General features: G+C 39.5%; 1 protein-coding gene across 4 annotated transcripts in view; it reads left to right on the top strand.

Annotated features, from left to right (window-relative positions):
- The first annotated feature begins 1,851 nt into the window (after positions 1–1,851).
- WASHC4 (WASH complex subunit 4) overlaps positions 1,852–20,714 on the top strand; it is a 41,856-nt gene continuing 22,993 nt past the window's right edge. For 2 of the 4 annotated variants that reach the window (XM_075051304.1, XM_075051303.1), the window contains exons 1-13: positions 1,852–1,994; positions 6,042–6,181; positions 7,273–7,326; positions 7,449–7,514; positions 7,685–7,730; positions 10,099–10,166; positions 13,529–13,611; positions 14,670–14,712; positions 15,230–15,333; positions 15,945–16,065; positions 17,634–17,757; positions 17,857–17,984; positions 18,679–18,839. In XM_075051304.1, coding sequence (XP_074907405.1) covers positions 1,934–1,994; positions 6,042–6,181; positions 7,273–7,326; positions 7,449–7,514; positions 7,685–7,730; positions 10,099–10,166; positions 13,529–13,611; positions 14,670–14,712; positions 15,230–15,333; positions 15,945–16,065; positions 17,634–17,757; positions 17,857–17,984; positions 18,679–18,839 — 1,199 coding nt within the window. In that variant the 5' untranslated portion in view covers positions 1,852–1,933. Of the gene's footprint in view, positions 1,995–6,041; positions 6,182–7,272; positions 7,327–7,448; positions 7,515–7,684; positions 7,731–10,098; positions 10,167–13,528; positions 13,612–14,669; positions 14,713–15,229; positions 15,334–15,944; positions 16,066–17,633; positions 17,758–17,856; positions 17,985–18,678; positions 18,840–20,714 lie in introns of those variants that run through there. The other 2 variants (XM_075051305.1, XM_075051306.1) reach the window with 2 other exon arrangements.

The following is a 20,714-nucleotide window of genomic DNA, read 5'->3' as shown; positions in this document are numbered from 1 at the left end:
AGCCTCTGTTTATGTGCAGTCTTCCATAACTGAAAGAGACAGTATTTGCTTCAAAGAAAGCATATATGGTTTGTAGGGAAAAGTTTTCTATTGTTTTGTTTTCCAACACTGGAAGACATACCTTGGCTTTGAATAAATGTATAGCAGCTCTACTGAGTTCAACGAACACTGCACCTGCATTGCTGTAGACAGAATGCAATCCTTAAAGTCTAGCATAAATTGTGGTTTCATTTTGTGTGATAGTTATCTTCTCCTTAGAGGCACCTGTGCTCACTGCCAGCTGTCAACGTCCTCCACAATTAAACTTCTAGGGACTTAAAACACTCCAATATGAACATCTTAAGTTTGCACAGAAGCCAATGAATGGAGGAAACTTATTTACATTATGATTTTTTGACAACATTTACCAAAGCAGAATTCTCTCCCTTAAAAAAAAGTTATTCCAAACATTGTTTATGTCGTTTCACACAAAACTAAATTTGATCTCTTCTTTCCCAGACCTAGGCTGGTCTCTTAGAACTCACTTTAAATAGGTAAAAACTCGGGAACAATAAACCTGCCAAACAGATCTTTCCTCCCGAGAAACTTTTACAATCAATAGATTCTAAAGGATGGATTCCTTTCAATCAGAAAACAATTATAGTAGGTGCTATTTTCAGACCTGCTGCATTACAGACTTAGCTTTTATGGCTGATCCTGCACTTACTGATACATCCCTCATTGGAGCTGCTATTTCTGTTGCGCTCTCCCTGCTGAAATTGCTGATGCTCCCGGTGACACTGCTTTTGAAGCCATTTCTTTTTCTGCTGCTCCTACAGATTCTGCTGAGGTAATGTAATTGCTGTGGTCATTGTTAGTGGTCCCGAGTGGCTACTCCTCTTGCTATCCAAAGTACTTCTATTTTTATTCTCTGATATTAGACCCATCGGGGCCCTGAAAACAGTGACTGATCGCATGCAGGTAAGTACCTCATGGCTCTGTGCGACAACAAATGACAGTGAGATGGTTAGATGACACTATTGCAGCGGTCACCCCGTGCAGCTGCCTCTGAGCTCCAGACCCTCCCCCACAGCTGGAATAGTTCCTCCCACCGCTCCCTTGTTCCAGCATCAGAAAAGGGAAGTGCTGGCGGGGGAGGGAGGGGGGTGTCACACTCTATCGACTGTACCCCGCAAAGTTTTCCCACTTCTCAGCAGCGTGACAAGAGGTGTGGAATCGGTGCGAGGGGGACTCAGGCTGGGGCCCTGTGCACCAGGGGAAAAGCAGAAAAGCTCCCAAAGCCCCCGCACCTCGCAGTCAGGCCCTGCCTCGCCAAAACCATCATCTCACAGACGCGGGGGGGGGTGTCAGAGTAAAGAGGGGAGAGAGGGGACTCCAGAGAGGGGACTCCAGAGAGCGGACTCCCCTGCCTCACCGCACCTCTGAGGAGCCGCTGCCCGGCAGTCCCACCGCCCGCGGCGGTTGCCGCTCCGCTCTCCTCCCGCACCACGGGGCCGAAGCGGAGCGCCTGCCTCCCCAATCCCCGCTCTCCCTCTGCTTTAATCCCCCCTGACCTTCGCCGCGGGGCAGTCACTGACACTCGCGAACCGGCCCGCCGAGCCGTGAGGGAACCCACCGGGCGGGAAACCCCTCAGGGCAAGGCGGCGGGGGGGGGGGGGGGGGGGGGCGGCAGAGCGCGCGGCATCGCCTCAGGGGCGCCCGCGAGGCGAGGGAGGGGCGGGGCTGTGCAACGGCTGTCCTCGCGGGGGCGCCGCCGCCCGCCCCGCCCCGCCCCGCCCCGCCCCGCCTCCTGCCGGAGGCCAAGCGCTGCCCCTCCGCCTCCATTTCCCAGCGTGCGGCGCGGGAGCGGGGCAGGAAGTCTCGTGCGCCTGAGTCAGGGGCGTGAGGGGGGGGGGGTGGAGGGAAGAGCCGCTGCCGGGCGCGGGCGGCGGTGATGGCGCTGGAGACCCTCTCCCCGGACTGGGAGTTCGACCGCCTCGACGACGGCTCGCAGAGTGAGTGCTGAGGGAGGGCAGGGTGGGGAGGAGGGTTGGGGGGCCGAGCCAGGCCAGGCGGGCTGTGGCGGTAAACGCCACGGAGTGAGGCGGGGGCTGAGGAGACCCTGGTTCCCCTCCCGGCCCCGGACCCCCTCCTGGTCCCTCAGGTCGCTGCATCCTCGCTCGGAACGGGAGGGAGGGAGGGAGGAGGCAGCGGTCGTGGGAGCTGAGCTCGCTCGCCCTCCCCAGCCTCCCTCACGGACCCTGCCCGCTCTGCGCGGGGAGCCGGGCGCTCGCCTCGCCCCTTCCCCCGGCCGCCGGCCGAGCGCTGCTTCCTCCTCCGGTCAGGCCGGCGGGGGTGGGCGGTCGCGGTGACCTTTTTTTTTTTTTTTTTTTTTTCCTCCCACCGCCTTCTGCGTAGTTGTCGGGGACTGTTTGGGGTGGGAGAGTGGGTTTTCCAACCCTTCATCCTTGACCCCCCTCTGAGGAGCCGTCTCCAGTGCCCCCAGTGTGGCAGGGAGGGGGCAGGCAGGCTTGCGTGACTTTCTTTTCTTGCGCGAACCGGGCAGGAGGAACAGATGCTTGTCGTGGGGATGGTGTTTCTTTCCCTCCCCATCGCTTCTCGTGGCTCACAAATTTTGGCAGTTGCTTCCTCGGTTAGCCGGAGAAGTCATACCGAGATAAGTTAGTGGTATGCAGCTTCTGTTGGTAAAGGCTTTCTGGCGTGGAGTTGGATGGTCACTTGCGGTTTCACCTTTAAAAAATAATTAAATAAGACCTTGTGATGCTTAAGTCTTTGATAGTGGGCTCGTGTGCCCATCAAAATCCATGTTTTTCTCAGCCTGTGGAGGTGACCTACTTTCTAAACATGGAACATATACGGTTGTCACACTGTAATACACACTGTAAATTGAACTGTGCTAGATTAATTACACCAGGTGTTACTGTGAAAATATGCCACTCATGGACTAACTGTTTCACATACAATGTTATCCCAACCGATGATACTGTTTATGCCATATTCATTTAATCTGGATTTCAGTGGAAACTGAAACTGTCCTGAGCTGAGCTTTTTGCCAGTTCTCTAGCTGCAGAATGGAGAATGTAGCTTTTATTCAAAGTGCCAGATCTCCACTAGTTTGACTGTGACATTAAGTGCAGCTGGGAGAACTTTACATGACATAATATGCTCCATTACCACCATCCTGATGATGAACAAACAGGCTGATCTTCCGTTGTGAGCGGCACACAAAGTTCTCCTAGAGAAAAGCCAAAGAAAAATCCTGTGACTTGAAAAACATTTTTCGTTGCTGTTGTCTACTTTCATTTTATAACTATATCACTAACCTTTAGCAATTATAACGGCCTCAGCTGAGGACACAAGATACTAAGTAAGGCTGGCTTGTTGTACCTCTGTCCTAGATATTTATGGACATAGCACTTGGGAATCCTGCTGTGACGATAAGTCCATTGAATATTGATATTGCTGATTTTATGGAAGACGATAAGATTAAGTTGGGGGATCTGTACTGCTGAGTAGATCTCTTGCATTTTTCCAATTGTAATGGTTTCATTTTATCACCTGAGGAGAAACTAAATCAAACTTTATTGTAAACAGATTATACCTTATGAAATATGTCTGCTGCTCTGAAGAAAAAGAAAATATCTGCTTTCTGTGACTTCTTTTCCTTTCTCCATGTAAGCCAGTTTACTTAGGAAAATTTTTCTGCATCTTAAAAAGCTTTCCCCATCACCAAGTCATTTTTTTATCAGTTCAGCCCTGCCTGTATCTGGCTAGCTAAATAGCTTTCACTCTCTTGTCTCTCTAAAATAGTGATAAATTATTCACACCTGTCTCTTATTTTATATATGATCAGTACAAGGTGGCAAATTGATGGCTATCAATAGTTAAGTATTTGGAAATATTTAATATCTGTTATGTTGAGCTATAGCATTGTTCAAATCCATCATGTGGCTGCTGAAAAAGTGACAGTTTGTGGGTCTAGCAGAGTGCTGATGTGAGATTTTGGTTGAGATATGTTGCCTATTTTGTAGGGAATTGATTTGAACAGCAGTGCCAATTTGCTACTCTTGTGTGACTTGGAAGCTTTTTCTGTTCTTCCTGTAAAGCCCCAATATCTCTGTCAGTTTCTCTACTCTTAGTTTGTCTTTTGTGCAAAGGCAGGTGATGGGATTGGGGAAATACCACAGCATACCTCTATAATAATAAGTCTCCATACTCCAGATTTTCTAGCAGTAAAGTACTGAAGCTGGTATGGTGGCTAGTTAAACTCTGTTCTGCAGGGCTCTGCATCCATCAGTGTTCTACTGGTTTTCTGCAGCAGAGGTTCCAGAAGATGCACTGGAAGGAACCTGAAAGATGAGATGAATTTGATAGAATAGAGTGTTATGATGATACAATTCAAGGCCTGCACATTAGTGTCTGGAGTGCATACTGCTGATGCAAGTTTTTTGTTCACTTGATTCTTATCCATTGATATGAAATTCAGTCTCCTTATTTTGACAATGCCTGTACACTGTCTAGGCTGCAGGTACAGGTAGCACCCAATGGCACTAATGCAGAACTTTGTGAGGGACAATTTACTTCACTGTGCTTCTTGGATAGGTTTTGGAGTCCATGTGCCCTTATGGTTGGCATTGCTGCTGGCTTCAAAGTAGTCGCTTAGAATTAGTTCAGGATTTCATTGCAGTCATTTCTCCTTCTCAATCTCAACATTCCTGTGCATAGTCCTTCTCATCTTTTCCTTATTTTTGTCCTTATTCATTCCTCCCCTTCTGCCCGGTGCAGTGTCTCAGTCAAATATTTTCTTTCTCCAAAAAATGTCTTAAGTGAAAATTGATTCAGTAGTGCTCTTCCACTGAAGTAGCCATCAAGTACCATTTGGCTCGGTTATTGGCAATGTGGATGAGTAAGAGGTTAAACATGAAGAATAAAAGAATGTAAGTTCTTTGAACTTTTTAGAGCAGCCTACTTGCTGAAATGTGGAAAGGGCATGTATAAAGCTATGTGAGAGTTGAATTCTTGTATAGGAAAAGGTCAGTTGTACAGCTGACTTACATTCAAGTTTTTAGATAATGCTGTTTTCAACAAATAGTAGAAGATCACAAGCTATTAGATTTGTTATCTAATTATGGGGAAGACACTTTAGTTTTCACATGAAAAAGGATTGTACTTCCTTACTGAGCATAGAAGCCTTGAGCCGTAATCATTCACTCTCTAGTTCAGATTATGCAACTGCGTTAGTAATTGTATATAATCTGGGGAGGAGGGGGGAGTGTCTTAATGTGGGAAGAAAAAAGATCAGGATAGATTGAATGAAACTGTTGTGGACTAATTGTTTTTAGACTGACTTTGCTAATACCACTGTTCTTAGTGTTTGACCAGCTGAACCTACTTACCCCTAACAGTAACGGACAGCTGTGCATTTCAATGTCTAGGTGCTAAGTGGAAGAAGAGTTCTGCTTGAAGATGGTGAATTTGCAAGGGGGGGGGACTGTTAAAAGCCATAAACTTCCTGTGTAATGCTGAAATAACTTACTGAGAGGTAGCAGGGGGAAAGTGGAAGGAGGATTGTTACTAATACAACTGCTATTCAGGCCAAAATGATTAGACCCATTGCCTCAAAGTTCTAATATAATTGCATATATGCTGGTTCAGCTGATAGGTAGAATCACCTGCTGTGTTACAATTTCTACAGTCATTTCTTTGCTCAGTATTGTAATGTGATTGTTAGTTTTGTTTAAGATCTTAGTTTGAAAATATATGTAAATTTGAAAAATAATTTTCTACAAACCACTAGGAAGTTTGATATTCTTTTAGTATTTCGATTTCTTTTAAATTGACACTGAGTTCTGGGATTGTTTTTAAACAAATAAGAACTTGGTATTAAAAATGCACTTGTGTTAAGGAAAAATGCTGCATCAAAATGAGGAATACAGTACTAGAGCTAAATGGAAACAGATTAAATATTTTTTTAGTAACATTTTTGATATTGCAGTTTACTGAACAGTCTATAAAACTGTACAAATGTTATCAATTCTCAGAAATTCATGCCGAAGTGCAGTTGAAGAATTATGGAAAATTTCTTGAGGAATATACATCTCAGCTGAAGAGAATTGAAGATGCTTTGGATGACTCTGTTGGAGATGTTTGGGACTTCAGTCTTGATCCCATTGCATTAAAGGTCTTCATATATTTAATAAGCATTGCAACTGTTATTTTTCCTACTGCCTCTTTCCCTTCAAAACCTGAGAAGTAAAAGCTTGATGCACTTGTGCTCTTAAAATTTTGACTTTTGTGTTTGAGAAACCTATCCAATACTATTTTAATTATCAAGTAACTAATAAATTAAGGCATATCATAAGAGAAGATGTTTTAATATTATTCTTTTCTAGTCTTTTGGATAGTAGTGGAAGTTAAATGAATTTATAGTTCTTCATGTGTTGGGAAGGCTAATTCAAGCAAATTTCTTCCCTGTGGGTGTTGGTGTTTTTATCTGGGGGTTGGGGTTCCAGAAGAGCTCACTAATAGCTGTATAACTGCAGAGTGAACTGTGTGTCTATTTATAGTTGTGTTTTGACTTAATGGCCTTGGTACAGTATTTTCTGTCCTCCAGAGGTGGCTATTTCCTTGGTCATAAGTTCTCTGTCCTCTGTGGAGCATTATTTTTTTCTCTTCACTGAATTTGCAGACATCATTTAAAAGCACTTTTGTTACCACATGGAATTTGAGAGTGCATCTTCAGCACAGACAAGCAATCATCTGTCTGAATAATTTGAATAAATTATGTGTAGGGCCACCACAGTGCTGGATGTATAAGAACTAGCCAATATAATAGCTGACTTCAGTACAGTGTCAGTGCCTGCATATAGATACACAGCATGCATCCTGTTTCCTGCATTTGGGATTCTTAATTCATGTTTAGATTTCCTGAGCTGTTGGGTTTTTTTTCTACATACTCCATAATGACCATGCTGTTGTTTTCTTAGTTTTGTAAGGAAATTGTTGTAAATGCTATATAGTATACCTAGTTATTTGCCTTTCTGCCTAGAGTGAAAGGAAAGGTATTTCCAAGTAAATGTGAAGAGCGAAGGTTTCCTGCAGCATAGGTTGCCAGTAGTGTGCAATTATGGCCCTCTTATTACTGACCCTGTTTGAGATTAAACTTGGGGGGGGGGGGGGAGGGGAATACTTACCTAGTTGGATAAATGTATTTTTGACCAATACTTTCTAAAGTTGTGTCTTGGGTTTTGTTTTTTTTGTTTTAAATTTTAGCTTTTACCATACGAACAGTCCTCCCTACTAGAGCTCATAAAGACAGAAAACAAGGTAAGTGCTTTATGCTTAAAAGAAAAAAAAAATTAAAATAATAGTTATTCTGACTAAAACCAAGCCCTCTAAATGTGAATCTATTTGTAATCTGTGTGGTTTTTTCCCTCCTTTGAATCTAGGTTCTAAACAAAGTAATAACTGTGTATGCTGCTCTTTGCTGTGAAATCAAGAAGTTAAAATATGAGGTAAATTCAGTTGTCTTTTATTACTGTGTATTAAAATGTTTGCAGATTGGCAAGCTGATATATAGTTTTATTCTTTAGCAGTAAAGAAACAAGATGTGATGTCTAAATTTTTGTAGCATGATTACATATATCCTATTTATTAAAAAACAAATTTCTGCTTTTGTTGTTAGGCAGAAACTAAATTTTATAATGGCCTCTTGTTTTATGGAGAAGGAGGTAAGTAGCTCCCTTTACTGTAAAAGTTTGTAGTTTTATGTTAATGCTTCAGGTTATATTAAATGCTACAATAAGTGTAATTTTATAATACAGGTACATGCTTTCTCTGTAGCTTTGAACACCAAATATCAGACTTTGAGGTTATAGGGATATATGTTAGTGTCTTGTAACTGTCCTGAGTTAGCTTAAGGTAAGAATTAAGATTTATCTGTAAAGCCCTGTTACCTGCAATAAGTATTGTTACATTAACAGGGAGTTTTGTTGCCGCTTTATTTACATGAGAAGTAGGCAGTATGGGCTGTTGAGGTTGTATGAAATGTATAATGTACAGCTTGTATACTGTAGCAGATATTTTTTCAAAGTAATGTATTGAAAACCTGTTTTTCACATGTAAACACATCCTAAACCAGCTTATTTCCTATTGGGACTAGATTTTACATCAGTTGTAGTAAAATAATAAACCTGTAATTTGATTGTAATAAACCAATGAAACCATTAATAAATAAGTTGGACCAAGTCCTGCCTACTTTACTTATGCAACCATAGTTGTTTCAAGAGGAGTTGCAGTGTTAGTGTCACCTGCCCTTCAAGTGCAGGTAACAGTACTTGTATTACTGTTTAGACCAACCACGATGTAATACAGGGGCATAAGTGATTACAAGTCAATTCAATTGACAAGTCATGAGACCCTGCTTCAGGTGAAAGCTGCTTTTTGTCTTGGATTTAAACTGGTAACTCCTGCGAAGGGTTGGTCTTAAGCTTCCACCATAAAGGATGCTAGTCTGGGAATAAGCACAGATCTTGGTCCTGAGGGCTTGAATATATTAATGAGCTGATTTAAGGATATATCACCTAACTTTGTTTTCTATTTCAGAAATTTGAGAGAAAGGGAAGGCCTTTTCATAGATTTGTAAAAGGGCTTTTTAAAAGCTTTCCAAGAGCCTTGACTGTGACAGAAGTATTGGGGAATGTGAAATCTTTGAGCTAGGGACTATTTATCATTCTTTTAGGTGCTATATAAGATGGCTTCAGTTAAGGAACACGAAAAAGTGTGGGGGTTTTGTTTTATTGGTGCGGTGGTTTTTTTTCCCTTAGCAGATTCTCACTTCTTATCAGAAGTGGTTTTAAATATCTTAAAAGAAAGTGATATGCTGCCAAAATTATACTGGGGATCCCTGAAAAGTTTTCCATGTCTCTAGCATGAAAGAAGTCAGACTGTTGTATATTAACATATTACAGCAGCAGTTTGTTCCTGATGGGTGTTCTGCAGGGAATGCTTGAGAATGGCAGGAACTGAGAGGTCAGCCTTCTGCGGGTTAGGTAGGGATGCAGAAATTATGTTCTCCACTTCCATATTCCTCCGTGTAGCATCTGCTTTGATAACAGAAAGCTTGCTTACTTAGAACAGCTGGCAAAGTTACTGGCTCAAGGATGGTTGAAATATAGTTGGATAGATTTTTTTGGGGACATACACTAAATAGAGTAAAGGTTACATAAAGTGTGTAAAGGGGAAGCATGCAATATTTAGAATCTTGTCCCAGAGCTCCATCTTACAGAAGTATGGAGACTCCTTTAGTCTCTGGTGACTGGTCTAAAAGAACATTTTATGGAGCAATAAGACCTGCATTTCTTCTGCAGGTAAACTTGCAATTGTAAGCCGTTTTTGCCCCGGGTGGCCCAATAGAAAAATCTCAAGTCTAGAGCATGAATCTGTCATCAAATTAAAAAGACTGTATTTTGTCAGGTGATATTACAACCACTCCAGCTGACTGAAACAATTTGGCATTGATGGTGTAATTACTGTGTTTCATAGTATCCTGTTAGTGTACTTTGTCATACAGGTAATGCTTTGAAGCTACGGTGATAAGCCGGTTGTTTTGTGCAGGATGATATGTAGGAAGAAGAAAATGAAATTTTTGAGGAAATTGTATGCTGCACAGCTTTTTCTTCTGATTAGTGGTGTAGTATATTCTTTCAGTAAATAATTACCAGTGGGTGTTCCTTGCAATATAAATACCTAGTACTTTCATACAAACTTTTTAAAATGGAAACTTTTATATAAAGTTTATAATATATATTGCCTTTAAAGAATTATGTTTCATATTCTTTATTTTCTTTCAGGTGATGGAGATTTTTTTCCTGCTTTGTGTCTAACTTATAAACAATGTAACTTTTAATAAGAAAGAAACTTCAAAAATAAGTCCAGCTTAGGAAAGCAAAATTAAAAGTTTTTAAGGCTCCATCAGTATGCATATAATAGTGTGCTCCACTTGTATGACAAACAATTGGCTTGGAGGGCCAGTTTCAATGTTCATTTAACAGGTATAACACAGGCTTTTGAAAGTGGTGACAAATGTTTTCTTTTAAGCCACAGATTCCAGCATGGTGGAGGGAGATAGCCAAATACAGATGGGAAGATTTGTTTCTTTCTTGCAGGTAGAGTATGTTTTGATTATTTTTTTTTGACAGCAATTACACTCTTAATTTTACTTGCAAAGTGGATTTAACAGTCTGCAGTATCCTGCTTGCATCTTGCTGAAAGGCATTTCAGTCATTTGATACGTTACTATGTTTTGCATGCAAACCTGTCACAACCAGCTGATGTATCACGCATTGTTTTGTTTTTTTTATACTTGACTAAAACTCTGGAAGTCTAACAAGAGAAGAATTACAGTTTGTGTAATCATTGCTCAAAGAAATTAGAATTTACTTAAAATTTTGGTAAGAGAAGATAAATTGAGGTTGTTTAATTTGATGGTAAAGTTATCCATTTTCATGGTTTTATTAGTAAGTTTTAGTTTTCATTGAGCATTGGGAATGGATTAATTGTTTATGCATCTTTTTTTAGCTAATAAAAGAAAGCAAAATTAAAACAGGTACCTGGAAAAAAATTGTTTGTGCCTCACTCAAACTTTCAGGGAAGAACACTGATTTCCTCTACAGCTTGGTTGTTATCAGGGTCCTTTGCATGAAAACAGGATCTGTGTTTCTTCTGCAGATTTCCTGTGCTCTGGGGCTTCAGTCTACCGTGAAATTTTTCTTATCATTAGCATAGCTTAAGTGACTGTCCTGTTCCCCCAAATGTCTCTGTTTTTTTGCAGTGTTGCTTGTAATGAAATATCTGTTTTGAAGCAGAGAATATACAGGAAGCTTCCAGAACGTTTAAACAAATTCTAGTTTAACTAAGATTAAAATTGCTGTTCTTGGTGTATAGTAGCATGGCAGTAGTCATTTACTGAGTCATAACAGGTTGAATGCTATTGGAAGTTGTTTCTCAACCTCTTTTACCATGCCCAAGTACAGTTAGTTTTAGGGTATCATGGGACTTTTTTTCCCCATTTTTCAAGCTTTTTGTCCTATCAGCTTTGTCAGTTTCATCCTTCATCCTCTATTTCTTTTGGAGCAGATGTTTGAGACCTTTTAGTGGTTCTGAAATGGGGTTACTGTACATTTGTGTTTTTCCAGACTTTTTTTTTCCTGCCAGGATGCTCTGTCTAGGTGGAAGTTGAGAGCAGGGTGACTGGCTGTCTGGATATCTATGTACATTGCAAACCCACTCTGTAGAACAAGTTTATGTTTGTTTATGGGGTATATGCTGATGTGTATATTTATAGGGTAGACACTATACAAAAATATAGTAGTATTGCCTGTGAGCCCCTTTTTATGTATGCTATGATGGCTTGCTGATTGGTGAGCAACTTTGGAAAGAAGGGAGATGCAGGATGTTGCCCCAAAGGGAGGCCTGCTGTGCTAACAGGTGTGTATTGCTTTGGGTAAAGCTATGAGGAAAACTTTTTCCTTATGTAGTGTGTTCTTTTTCAACTGTGTGTTCCCCTAAATCCACTCGGTAGTAGTCTATATCCATAGACTGGGAAATGCTGTTCTGGTCAATGATATAAGCATATCCCAAGGGTGGTGTGAAAATACAAATGAAGATGATGGAAGGGGTGAAATGTTGCTTTCCTAGATGTCCTGGTTTTGGCTGGAATAAAGTTAATTTTTTTCCTAGTAGCTGGTATAGTGCTGTGTTTTGGATTTAGGATGAGAATAATGTTGATAACACACTGATGTTGTAGTTGTTGCTAAGTAGTGTTTATACTAAGTCAAGGACTTTTCAGCTTCTTATACTGCCCTGCCAGTGGAGACTGGGAGTGCAGAAGAAGCTGGGAGGGGACACAGCAAGGACAGCTGACCCAAACGAGCCAAAGGGGTATTCATACTGTATGATGTCATGCCCAGTATATTAACTGGGGAAGTTGGCCATGGGACACTGTGGCTCACGGATTGGCTGGGCACAGGTCAGTGGGTGATGAGCAACTGTATTGTGCATCACTTGTTTTGTATATTCTATTATTATTATTTTCCCCTTCTTTTCTGTCCTATTAAACTGTCTTTATTTCAACCCATGAGTGTGTGGTTTTTTTACTCTCTCCCCATCCTACTGAGGGGGAGTGATTCAGCACCTGCATCGTGCTTAGTTTCTGGCTGGGGTTAAATATGACAATAGAGCTAATGTCCACGTATGGCTTTATTGGCTTTTCTAAGTTCAAGATTTCTTGATTAACTAGATGCAATAGCCTCAAATTTGCTGTGTCAAAACTTTTTTTTTAAATTATCAAAATATTGCTGTGAAACACTAGTTAGGTACTCTTGATCCTGCAGAAGTTAGTGTATTTGAAGAACTGATAAAATAATATAATCTGTATTATGAAGCTGCTAATATGCATGTGCTGTTAAATTGCGACTATTTCCTGGAAGTTTTAGAACAGCAGCAGGTGCCCCTTTCCCAGGAAACATGATCTCAATTGTCTATTAATCCATTCCTCTGGAATCTGTTGGCTTGTTTCAGCTGCATTTGTTAGAGCAATACAAGTATAAGAAGTAATGACACTTCTATGTTTTGTGAAAACTGGTGACTAATAGAAGGCAGAAGCCCAAATAAGATCTATTTTTGATGGAGAGGAAGACAGAATTCAGCTGTTGGCCAGTCTTCTGGCACGAACGGCAGGCTGGCTGGTTAGCCAGTGTGGGCTGTCTGCTATGAAGCCATCTGTGTGCTGACTGGCTAGACTCATCACATGCTGACTTTTCCCTGATGGGATTATAGGGTGCATTAATGAGCAAATATTATTGCAGTGAAGGGAAACTTGAATTGATTTATCCTGTTGTTGCTCAAGGAATGCCATGTTAAAATCCGTTATAGAAATTAAGATAGTCCTTTATGTGGTCAGAGTTGGGCTGTTCTTTCTCATTTTGTACTATGTAACTGAGCTCAAGTTCTGCTTTGATCAAGCATATCTCTCAAAGACATTATCTTTTTTTTTAAAGCAGTATTCTGTGGTTTATCACTCTTGCAGTAGGTACAGGCTTCTGTGTTCATTTCTAATTTGAATTTGGCTATCACCAGCTCCCAGAGCATGACTCTTGAATCTAGTGGGAAAAGGCACAGCCTTTGCTATCAGGGTTATTCTCTCTGAAAGTACTTGTGCACTGTTGTCAAGTCACTTCTTACTGTCTGTGATAAATTGAACCAATAGTATAAATAATCCAAGTTGTACTGGAAGCTTGTGTTCAGTAGCTTCTTAGCTTAGTCCCAGATACTTTTTCGGAGCTGTTAGTAGGCTGTTTTCCATCCTGCTGTAGGTCTGTCCACTGACTTGGATTAGGGATGTAGCTGGAGCTTGGTCTGCAAGTTCAGTGGTTTATGTTCAGTGTTTTGGACGTAATGACAACTTGGGTATGAGGAGGGTCTATATATATACATATATATATATGCATTTCATTTTCTTGTATTTCAGGAGCTGTCTTGCTTTGTTACCCGATGTTACGAAGTGGTGGTGAATGTAGTGCATCAGTTGGCTGTTCTCTATACCAGCAACAAGTAATTATTCCCTAAAATGCTATATTGTTTTTAGGTAGTTAAACAAATGTATAAAATATGCATGTGCTGTCTAAGGCATGGTAATTTTTTGAATATTGTTGTCTAGAGATATGGAGAGTGCTTTGCTGTGCAAGTTTGCGTTTCATAAGCTATTATGGAAGTGGATTTGTTTTATTTTCAGAAAAGGCAGTGCTTTTATATAATGAGATGCAAGAATTTTATTTTTTTGTCATCTTTTGATGGAATTCATGCTTCGGAGGCACTTAGTCTTTATGGTTAAGAGATATTATTACTCTTTTATCCTTGCTCTGTTTGACAGAGAGATTCCCTCTGTTGACTGATACAGTGGATACCAGTAGATTCAGAAGCTTAAAAATCAGATCACTTCTGCAGTCTGTTTTAAATATGTAAATCTTGGTAGATATATTCCTCACAGAACAATCATGGTTTTAACACCTGAAGTTGAACTTAGGAAGGGCTGTTGGGTTTAGCTCCTCTAAAAACTGAGGAGAGTTTAGCTCTGAATAAAACTGCAGGGCTCTTGATTCCCCCCCAGCCTCCCTGCCCCAGACAGGATAGCATCATTCTTCTCAGTTTATTTACTGTTTTCATTTTTGCCTTACACTACAGCATAAGGTGGATTTTCTATATGGTGCTGAATGAACAAGGCTGAATGTGTAGCTTGGACATGGCTTGATTAAATATGTGAAGTGATTTTTGTACTTTTTGGCCATAAGGCTGTATGTATCAAGGCTACTTGCTGTTAGCATAACTGAATTGGTAATTGCTGATATACATGTGCACTGAATGCAATCAGTGGTTTGAACCAGTCACATGCTATACATTTGAAAATGCAATATTAAATTTGATCTTAGCACACAGTTTTCACATAGCATATACTTTTAATCAGATTTAGAGGTTCTTTTGTTTTCTGAAGTTACTATGCTAATGAAGAAATATGTACCCCAAGAAACAAAGAACACACTGTGATACAGAATTGATAAATATGCTCTGTTCTAAGCATTAAAAAGTCATTAAAATATTAATTTTATTTACAGGAATGCACCTAAAATTATAGAGACATCTGGAGTTCATTTTCAGGTGGGAATGATTTTGAACCCTTTTGCTTATGTTAATATATGTATGTCTTGATCCTTAATCCCGAGAAAAGCAGTGAGAAAGTGAGTTTCCAGTATGACTTTCAACCTGGAATCTCCTTTAAAGGTTTTATTTTTCTAATTGGCTTTTTCTGGCTTTTATGTGGAAAGGGCTGGTATCTCCATCTCTGTCATATTCTACCTTTCTTAGCGGAAAAGTGTTTGCATGCTCCCTTATTGTGTGCAATATGTGCTTCTGCATGTAGACAACTTTAAAAATCCTACCTTCAATGTTGAAATAGATCAATGAACCTAAAGCAGTGCCTGCATGCAAACTAACGTTCCTTGTGTCACTACAAGAAATACTAAATCTTTAAGCTACCAAACTAAGAAATCTGACTTAACTCTCTAGCTGATGTCTTGTTGGCTGACAATATATTGAAAGGAACTGAAATTTTATACACCATGCATGACTGCAATAAACTTTTCAATAACTACAGTATTTTTTTTTTTTTAAACAGGCAATGTACGAGCATCTGGGAGAGTTGCTGACAGTCTTAATCACTCTGGATGAAATAATTGACAATCATGCCACTCTGAAAGATCACTGGACCATGTATAAGAGGTGTGTCTCTGAAGGTGTGAAAAATACTCCCACAACATAAAAACATGTGCGTGTGTCTTTGTTCCAAGAAAGTCAGTGTGGGAACATGGATTTTGGTAGCCCCAAGAGTTTTCCAGAAATCTCAATGAAGAGCAGGGCTAAGCTCCCACTGTGTCCTCCTAACAGCACCAGTAAGTTTTTAAAGTGCTGAATGTTACGTTTACAATACATGGTAAGCATCCTGACAGAGTAATGGTTGATGGGGTTTAAAATACATTCAATAAGAAATCTAATTTTGTGCAGAAGTGATCTGAGACCATCCCTAACCATATTGATTAGGGGGATGGGCATACAGATTTAAGTAAAAGCTGAAGAGTCAACAGTTATAAAGGTAGTTAAATTAGTGGAATAATAACTCAGTTTCATTGAAAACCTAAATAAATGGGAGTTTTTCAAATGCAAATGGTTTATACAGACCTAGTGGTTGGTTTTTTCTGTTTTTTTTTTATTTTGGAGTTGCTGCTGGGCACAGATGTGGGCAATTCAACTATTAAAATAGTACAGGATATGATAAAACCGTTGGCGTGTTTTAATTGTGTTGTATGTATGTGTTCCGCACCTATTCCTTTTAGGCTGCTAAAATCTGTCCATCACAACCCTTCTAAGTTTGGGATTCAAGAAGATAAACTGAAACCATTTGAAAAGCTACTTTTAAAACTGGAATGCCAGTTGCTTGATGGAATGATATTTCAGGTAATGAAATTAATGTTCCCCAGTACGATAGTGGAAACGATTACATTAAAGTGACACTCTTTTTAGAATGGTTGTTTTTTTCGTTTTTATTTTGTTTTGTTCCGGATACAGTGATGTGTGAATTTGGCTCTTGCATCTGTGCATGGGGGGGAAATAAAAAGGCTCTATTGTAAGATCCTTCCTTGCTCTTCTCATGTACTAGAACTGTGCCAGGCTTTGAATGGTAGCAGTTAATGCTTACTGTTTTGCAGAATTAAAGAAATGCAGACAACTTGGCATTAGAACTGTGTATTATCAGAGTGTCCGTTTTTCACCAGAAATTTTAATAGCAGGCTGGCTGACATAGCATAGGTCCACTTTATTTTAGCTGGACTTTAAAGTCTTCTCAGTAATCTTCAAAATACGCTAGGTGTGACCTCTTGTTACATATTTTCTCTCATTCCTAGCAGGAATGACAGCTAGCTGTCATTAGGTACCACTTCAGTGGTGGATACCCCTGAAATAGGCAAGTGTACAGGTGGATGAGAAGGATTATTACTTTTTCAATACAGTTAACTTAAATGTGTTCATGCAAGAAGACATCTTTTTTCTTTTTTTCTTTTTTTGAAAGTGTGTATTTGAGACACTGAAATTGGATGTTGTGGGATAGCAGATAGAGGATAGCATTGCTGAATCTGGTCACAGCAGAGTCAATTGAATAAAACTGTTGCTCAGTTCTTACTCTTACGTCTTAGATGGCACAGGGAAGAAGGTTTTTGTTCTTAAAAGCCTCCAAAAGGGAAATGGTAGATAAATAATTAAGCACAACTTGTCTTATTCTTTCAAAGGACATTGCTACCAGCTATCCATTTTTCATATTACATTTCTCTAACATTGCATTAGTACAAAGACTTCATTATATGTTAGAGTCATCAGTAGGATTTGTCTGGTATTCACTGAGGAAGTTTCCCCTCCTGTCCTGCAAATGGCCCTTCCTAGCAAAAATACATGAAAAATATTCTTCAATACAATTCTGTTAAAGACTTTTCTAATGTCTTTAGAAAATCTGAAGTGTGTGTCTCTTTTTAGTATTGTGTGGAGTTTGGTAATTTTTTGGGGGGTTTGTTTTGGGTTTTTTTTGTTTTTTTTTTTTAAACCGCCACCAGTGGTATGGGGTTTTATGCTACTAGTTCATGAACCACATCCTACAAGCAACTTGCATGATAATCTTGTTTAGTTAATGGATAGTTAGTAACATGTTATAATGTAATAAAGCAAATATGCATCTAGTTTCTTACCACTGGCACATCAAGTGTTTCTTTAAAAATGCCCCTTAACAGAAATGTGAAGTAAATAAAATGTTTTGGTTTTTTAATGTTAGGTATAAGAGAGGTTTTAAATGTCTTCTGTTGTTATACTAAATAATTTAAGCATCGTTAAAAATCTGTTTGTTGTGAAGTTTAAGATTACTTCAGGTTGGTCTTAAATCAATGCGCTCTTGCAGTATTCTTCTCTTCCAAAATCAGTATTCTTTTAAGGTCCAAAATTCATGGCATTATCGATATGGTTTTTTTTTCCTTTTTGCTCAGGCCTGTATAGAGCAACAATTTGATTCTGTAAATGGTGGAGTGTCGGTGTCGAAGAATAGCACGTTTGCTGAAGAATTTGCTCATACTCTTCGCACAGCTTTTGCAAATGTTGAAGCCAAACTTGGTAATGCAAGCTCATGCTTCTCCTGCCAGCTTCACTGTTTCTAAAAATGTTTGTATTGTTTGTCTGGGAGTAGACTTCAAAACAAGTGTATTTCTGCAGGTGAACCTTCAGAAATCGACCAGAGAGATAAATACGTGGGCATCTGTGGCCTCTTCGTACTGCATTTTCAGATTTTTCGGACCATAGACAAGAAATTCTACAAGTCATTGTTGGATGTCTGTAAAAAGGTGAATGCTTTATTCTTTTGTCAATAATTAAAAGGGGGAAAAAATCTTCAGTAATGAAGTAGGTAATTTTCTTAGTTGCATAGCATAGCACAGACTTGGGAAAAGAAAGAACACACAATTTACCAAAACAAGTCAGAAAGCAGAATTAAGATTTTTCTACTTTATATAATCCCCCCCCCCCATTTTCTTTTCAAGATGGTCTAAAACCTGTGTGCTCACTTAGCAGCAAGGTAAAGTAACTTGAAATTACCATTAAAATGTTTCTTAAGATTAATATGGCACTGAGGACAAAAAAATTCTTTGAGTTATGAGTATTGTGGGACTGAATGCTGTGGGTTTTGACCTTGGCTAAAAACATGTATTTTGAAAGACCTCTAAGTCCAAAGGTGATTGGAGCTTTTTCATATCAGGTGGTATTAAGAAATTATTAAATTCTCTAATGCTGTCTAGAATCACTGAGAGTGGTAATAACTTTGCCAGTGGTGTCCTTAGTGGACTTCTAGGAGACAGGCCTTTTTTAACATGAACATAATACTTTGTAGAAACTGGTTATGCAGAAATAAACTGAATTGTGTGTTACATTTCAAAAGATGCATAAGACATATGCATGGTGGCATAGTACTTGTTGTAGTTACTACAAAGTAGCAATAAACATAAGTATTTATCCCCTTTTTTTCTCTTCCCCCTGTTCCAGGTACCAGCCATCACGTTAACTGCTAACATTATCTGGTTTGCTGACAACTTCCTGATTCAGAAGATACCAGCTGCTGCCAAACTTCTGGACAAGAAAAGTATTCATACAGTTAAAACGCAAAGGGAGAACTTTCTACAGCAGAAGGCACAGTCACTTACCAAGTATGCTTCCTAAATACTGCTTCATGATGCTGTTTGGCAAACAGTTTATAAACACATGAGTTTCTTCATTCAGTGTACTAGCATGTTGTGTAGTGTTGCTCAGTGGTGTTAACTTTTCCACCTCACTGCAGCAATATGTGTGTGTTAATGTTGCTGAAAAAGTGTTGGTCAAAACTAAGCTTTTTTCATGTCATGCTTTCAGAAGAATGTGTGTTATGTCACCAAAATAACAATGTTCCCTGCAGTTCTAAATATTTGATTGTTGCAGTTATTTCTATTTCCATACTTTCAACTTCTTTTTTTTTTAAACGAGTGTCTAGTAACCTAAGCTGCTTTGTTTTCTATTAGGGCTCTCTGCTTTCTATGTGTTGGAGGTAAGTTGCTAGCAGGCTTATAGAGGAGTTTTTCTCTGGTGATGATACTTTCTTTGCAAGCTTTTCTTTCTTCATGACTGTTTTAATTGCTTGTTTAATGGTCTTTGAAATTATCTGTATTGGAAAAGGCTTCTCTTGTTTTGTGCTCTGCATGTAGTTTGCAGGTTACTTCCTTCTCTAAGTTCTTTTCAAAATACGTTTAAAGTTGAGTTGGAATTTTTTTTAGTTGTCAGTCTTATGAACAAGTGTGCTGCACTGCATAGGGAGATAAGAGGGCTAAGATTTCTGTTTATGTTGCAGACCAAAATAAGAAGGCGGAAAATGAGGTCCGTGGAATAGAAGTAGAAACTTGGATTTTGCAGGTTGTCTTCCAACCCTGTATTCAAACTGACAGAACTGGGTTGGAGGAGAAGAGGGAGGCGGGGCAAAGCAACTCCATGCCTTCATGATCCTCTGGCAGATTATTTTCACTACTGCCCAGTTTCTGTTTCAATCCACCTCTTCCTGGTTTATGTCCCTGCATCCACAGGAAGAGTCAAGAGCTCTGACTGAATTCTTTCCTGGGCTTTAATTCCTGGATGGAGCATAATTGCACTGTTGCTTTGCTTCTGGTCTTGGGCAGTGGTACAAATCATGTGTCGCAGCTCTTAAGATTAAGAAAAGGTTGAAAAAAAAGATCTGGGTATTCACAGATATGTATTTCATAAAATAATAGAATCGTTTAGGTTGGAAAAGACCTTTAAGGTCAGAGTCCAACCGTAAACCCAACACTGCCAAGTCTACCACTAAATAAACCATGTCCCTAAGCGCCACATCTACATGTCTCTTAAATACCTCCAGGGATGGTGACTTAACCACTTCCCTGGGCAGTGCAACTTGAGGCCATTTCCTCTTGTCCTATTGCTTCTTACCTGGAAGAAGAGATAGACACCCAACTTGCTACAACCACGTGAAAGGAGGTTGTAGAGAGCAGTAAGGTCTCCCCTGAGCAGCCGCTCCTCATAGGACTTGTTCTCTAGACTCTTCACCAGCTGCTTTGCCCTTCTTTGAACGTGCAATTTTGAGGATATTATAATAAAATCTAGATTTTTGCATCTGCTGATTTGAATTCTGCCAATACCTTTTTCTTGCTTTTTTACAAATTCTTGCCCTGCCTTTGGTAATTGGACTGTTGCCTTAAATACGAGTACTCCTTAAAGTGTAATTTTTGATGTCATAATCAATGACCTGAATACATTCCTGCTATAACTGCTACAATAAGTGGTATTGCAGTGTCACAATTCTGTAGCATGGAATAAATAGCAGTTTTAAAAGTGAACTCTAGTTAAACATTTAATTACAACTAGTGTAATCTAAGCAGATTAACTTCTGGAGATTTATGTTATTTAAGAGCAGTCCAGTCTGGCATTGATGTAATGACAAGTTATATTTATGTGTGTGTGTATATATTTGTATATAACAAATTAAAACTTGGAGGAAAAAATTAACATCAGTGTAGGAC

The sequence above is a fragment of the Buteo buteo genome, chromosome 19, assembly GCF_964188355.1.
Source record: "Buteo buteo chromosome 19, bButBut1.hap1.1, whole genome shotgun sequence".
Lineage (NCBI taxonomy): Eukaryota > Metazoa > Chordata > Aves > Accipitriformes > Accipitridae > Buteo > Buteo buteo.
The sequence above is the reverse complement of the archived record's forward strand: the minus strand, read 5'-3'. Positions and strand labels throughout refer to the sequence as shown.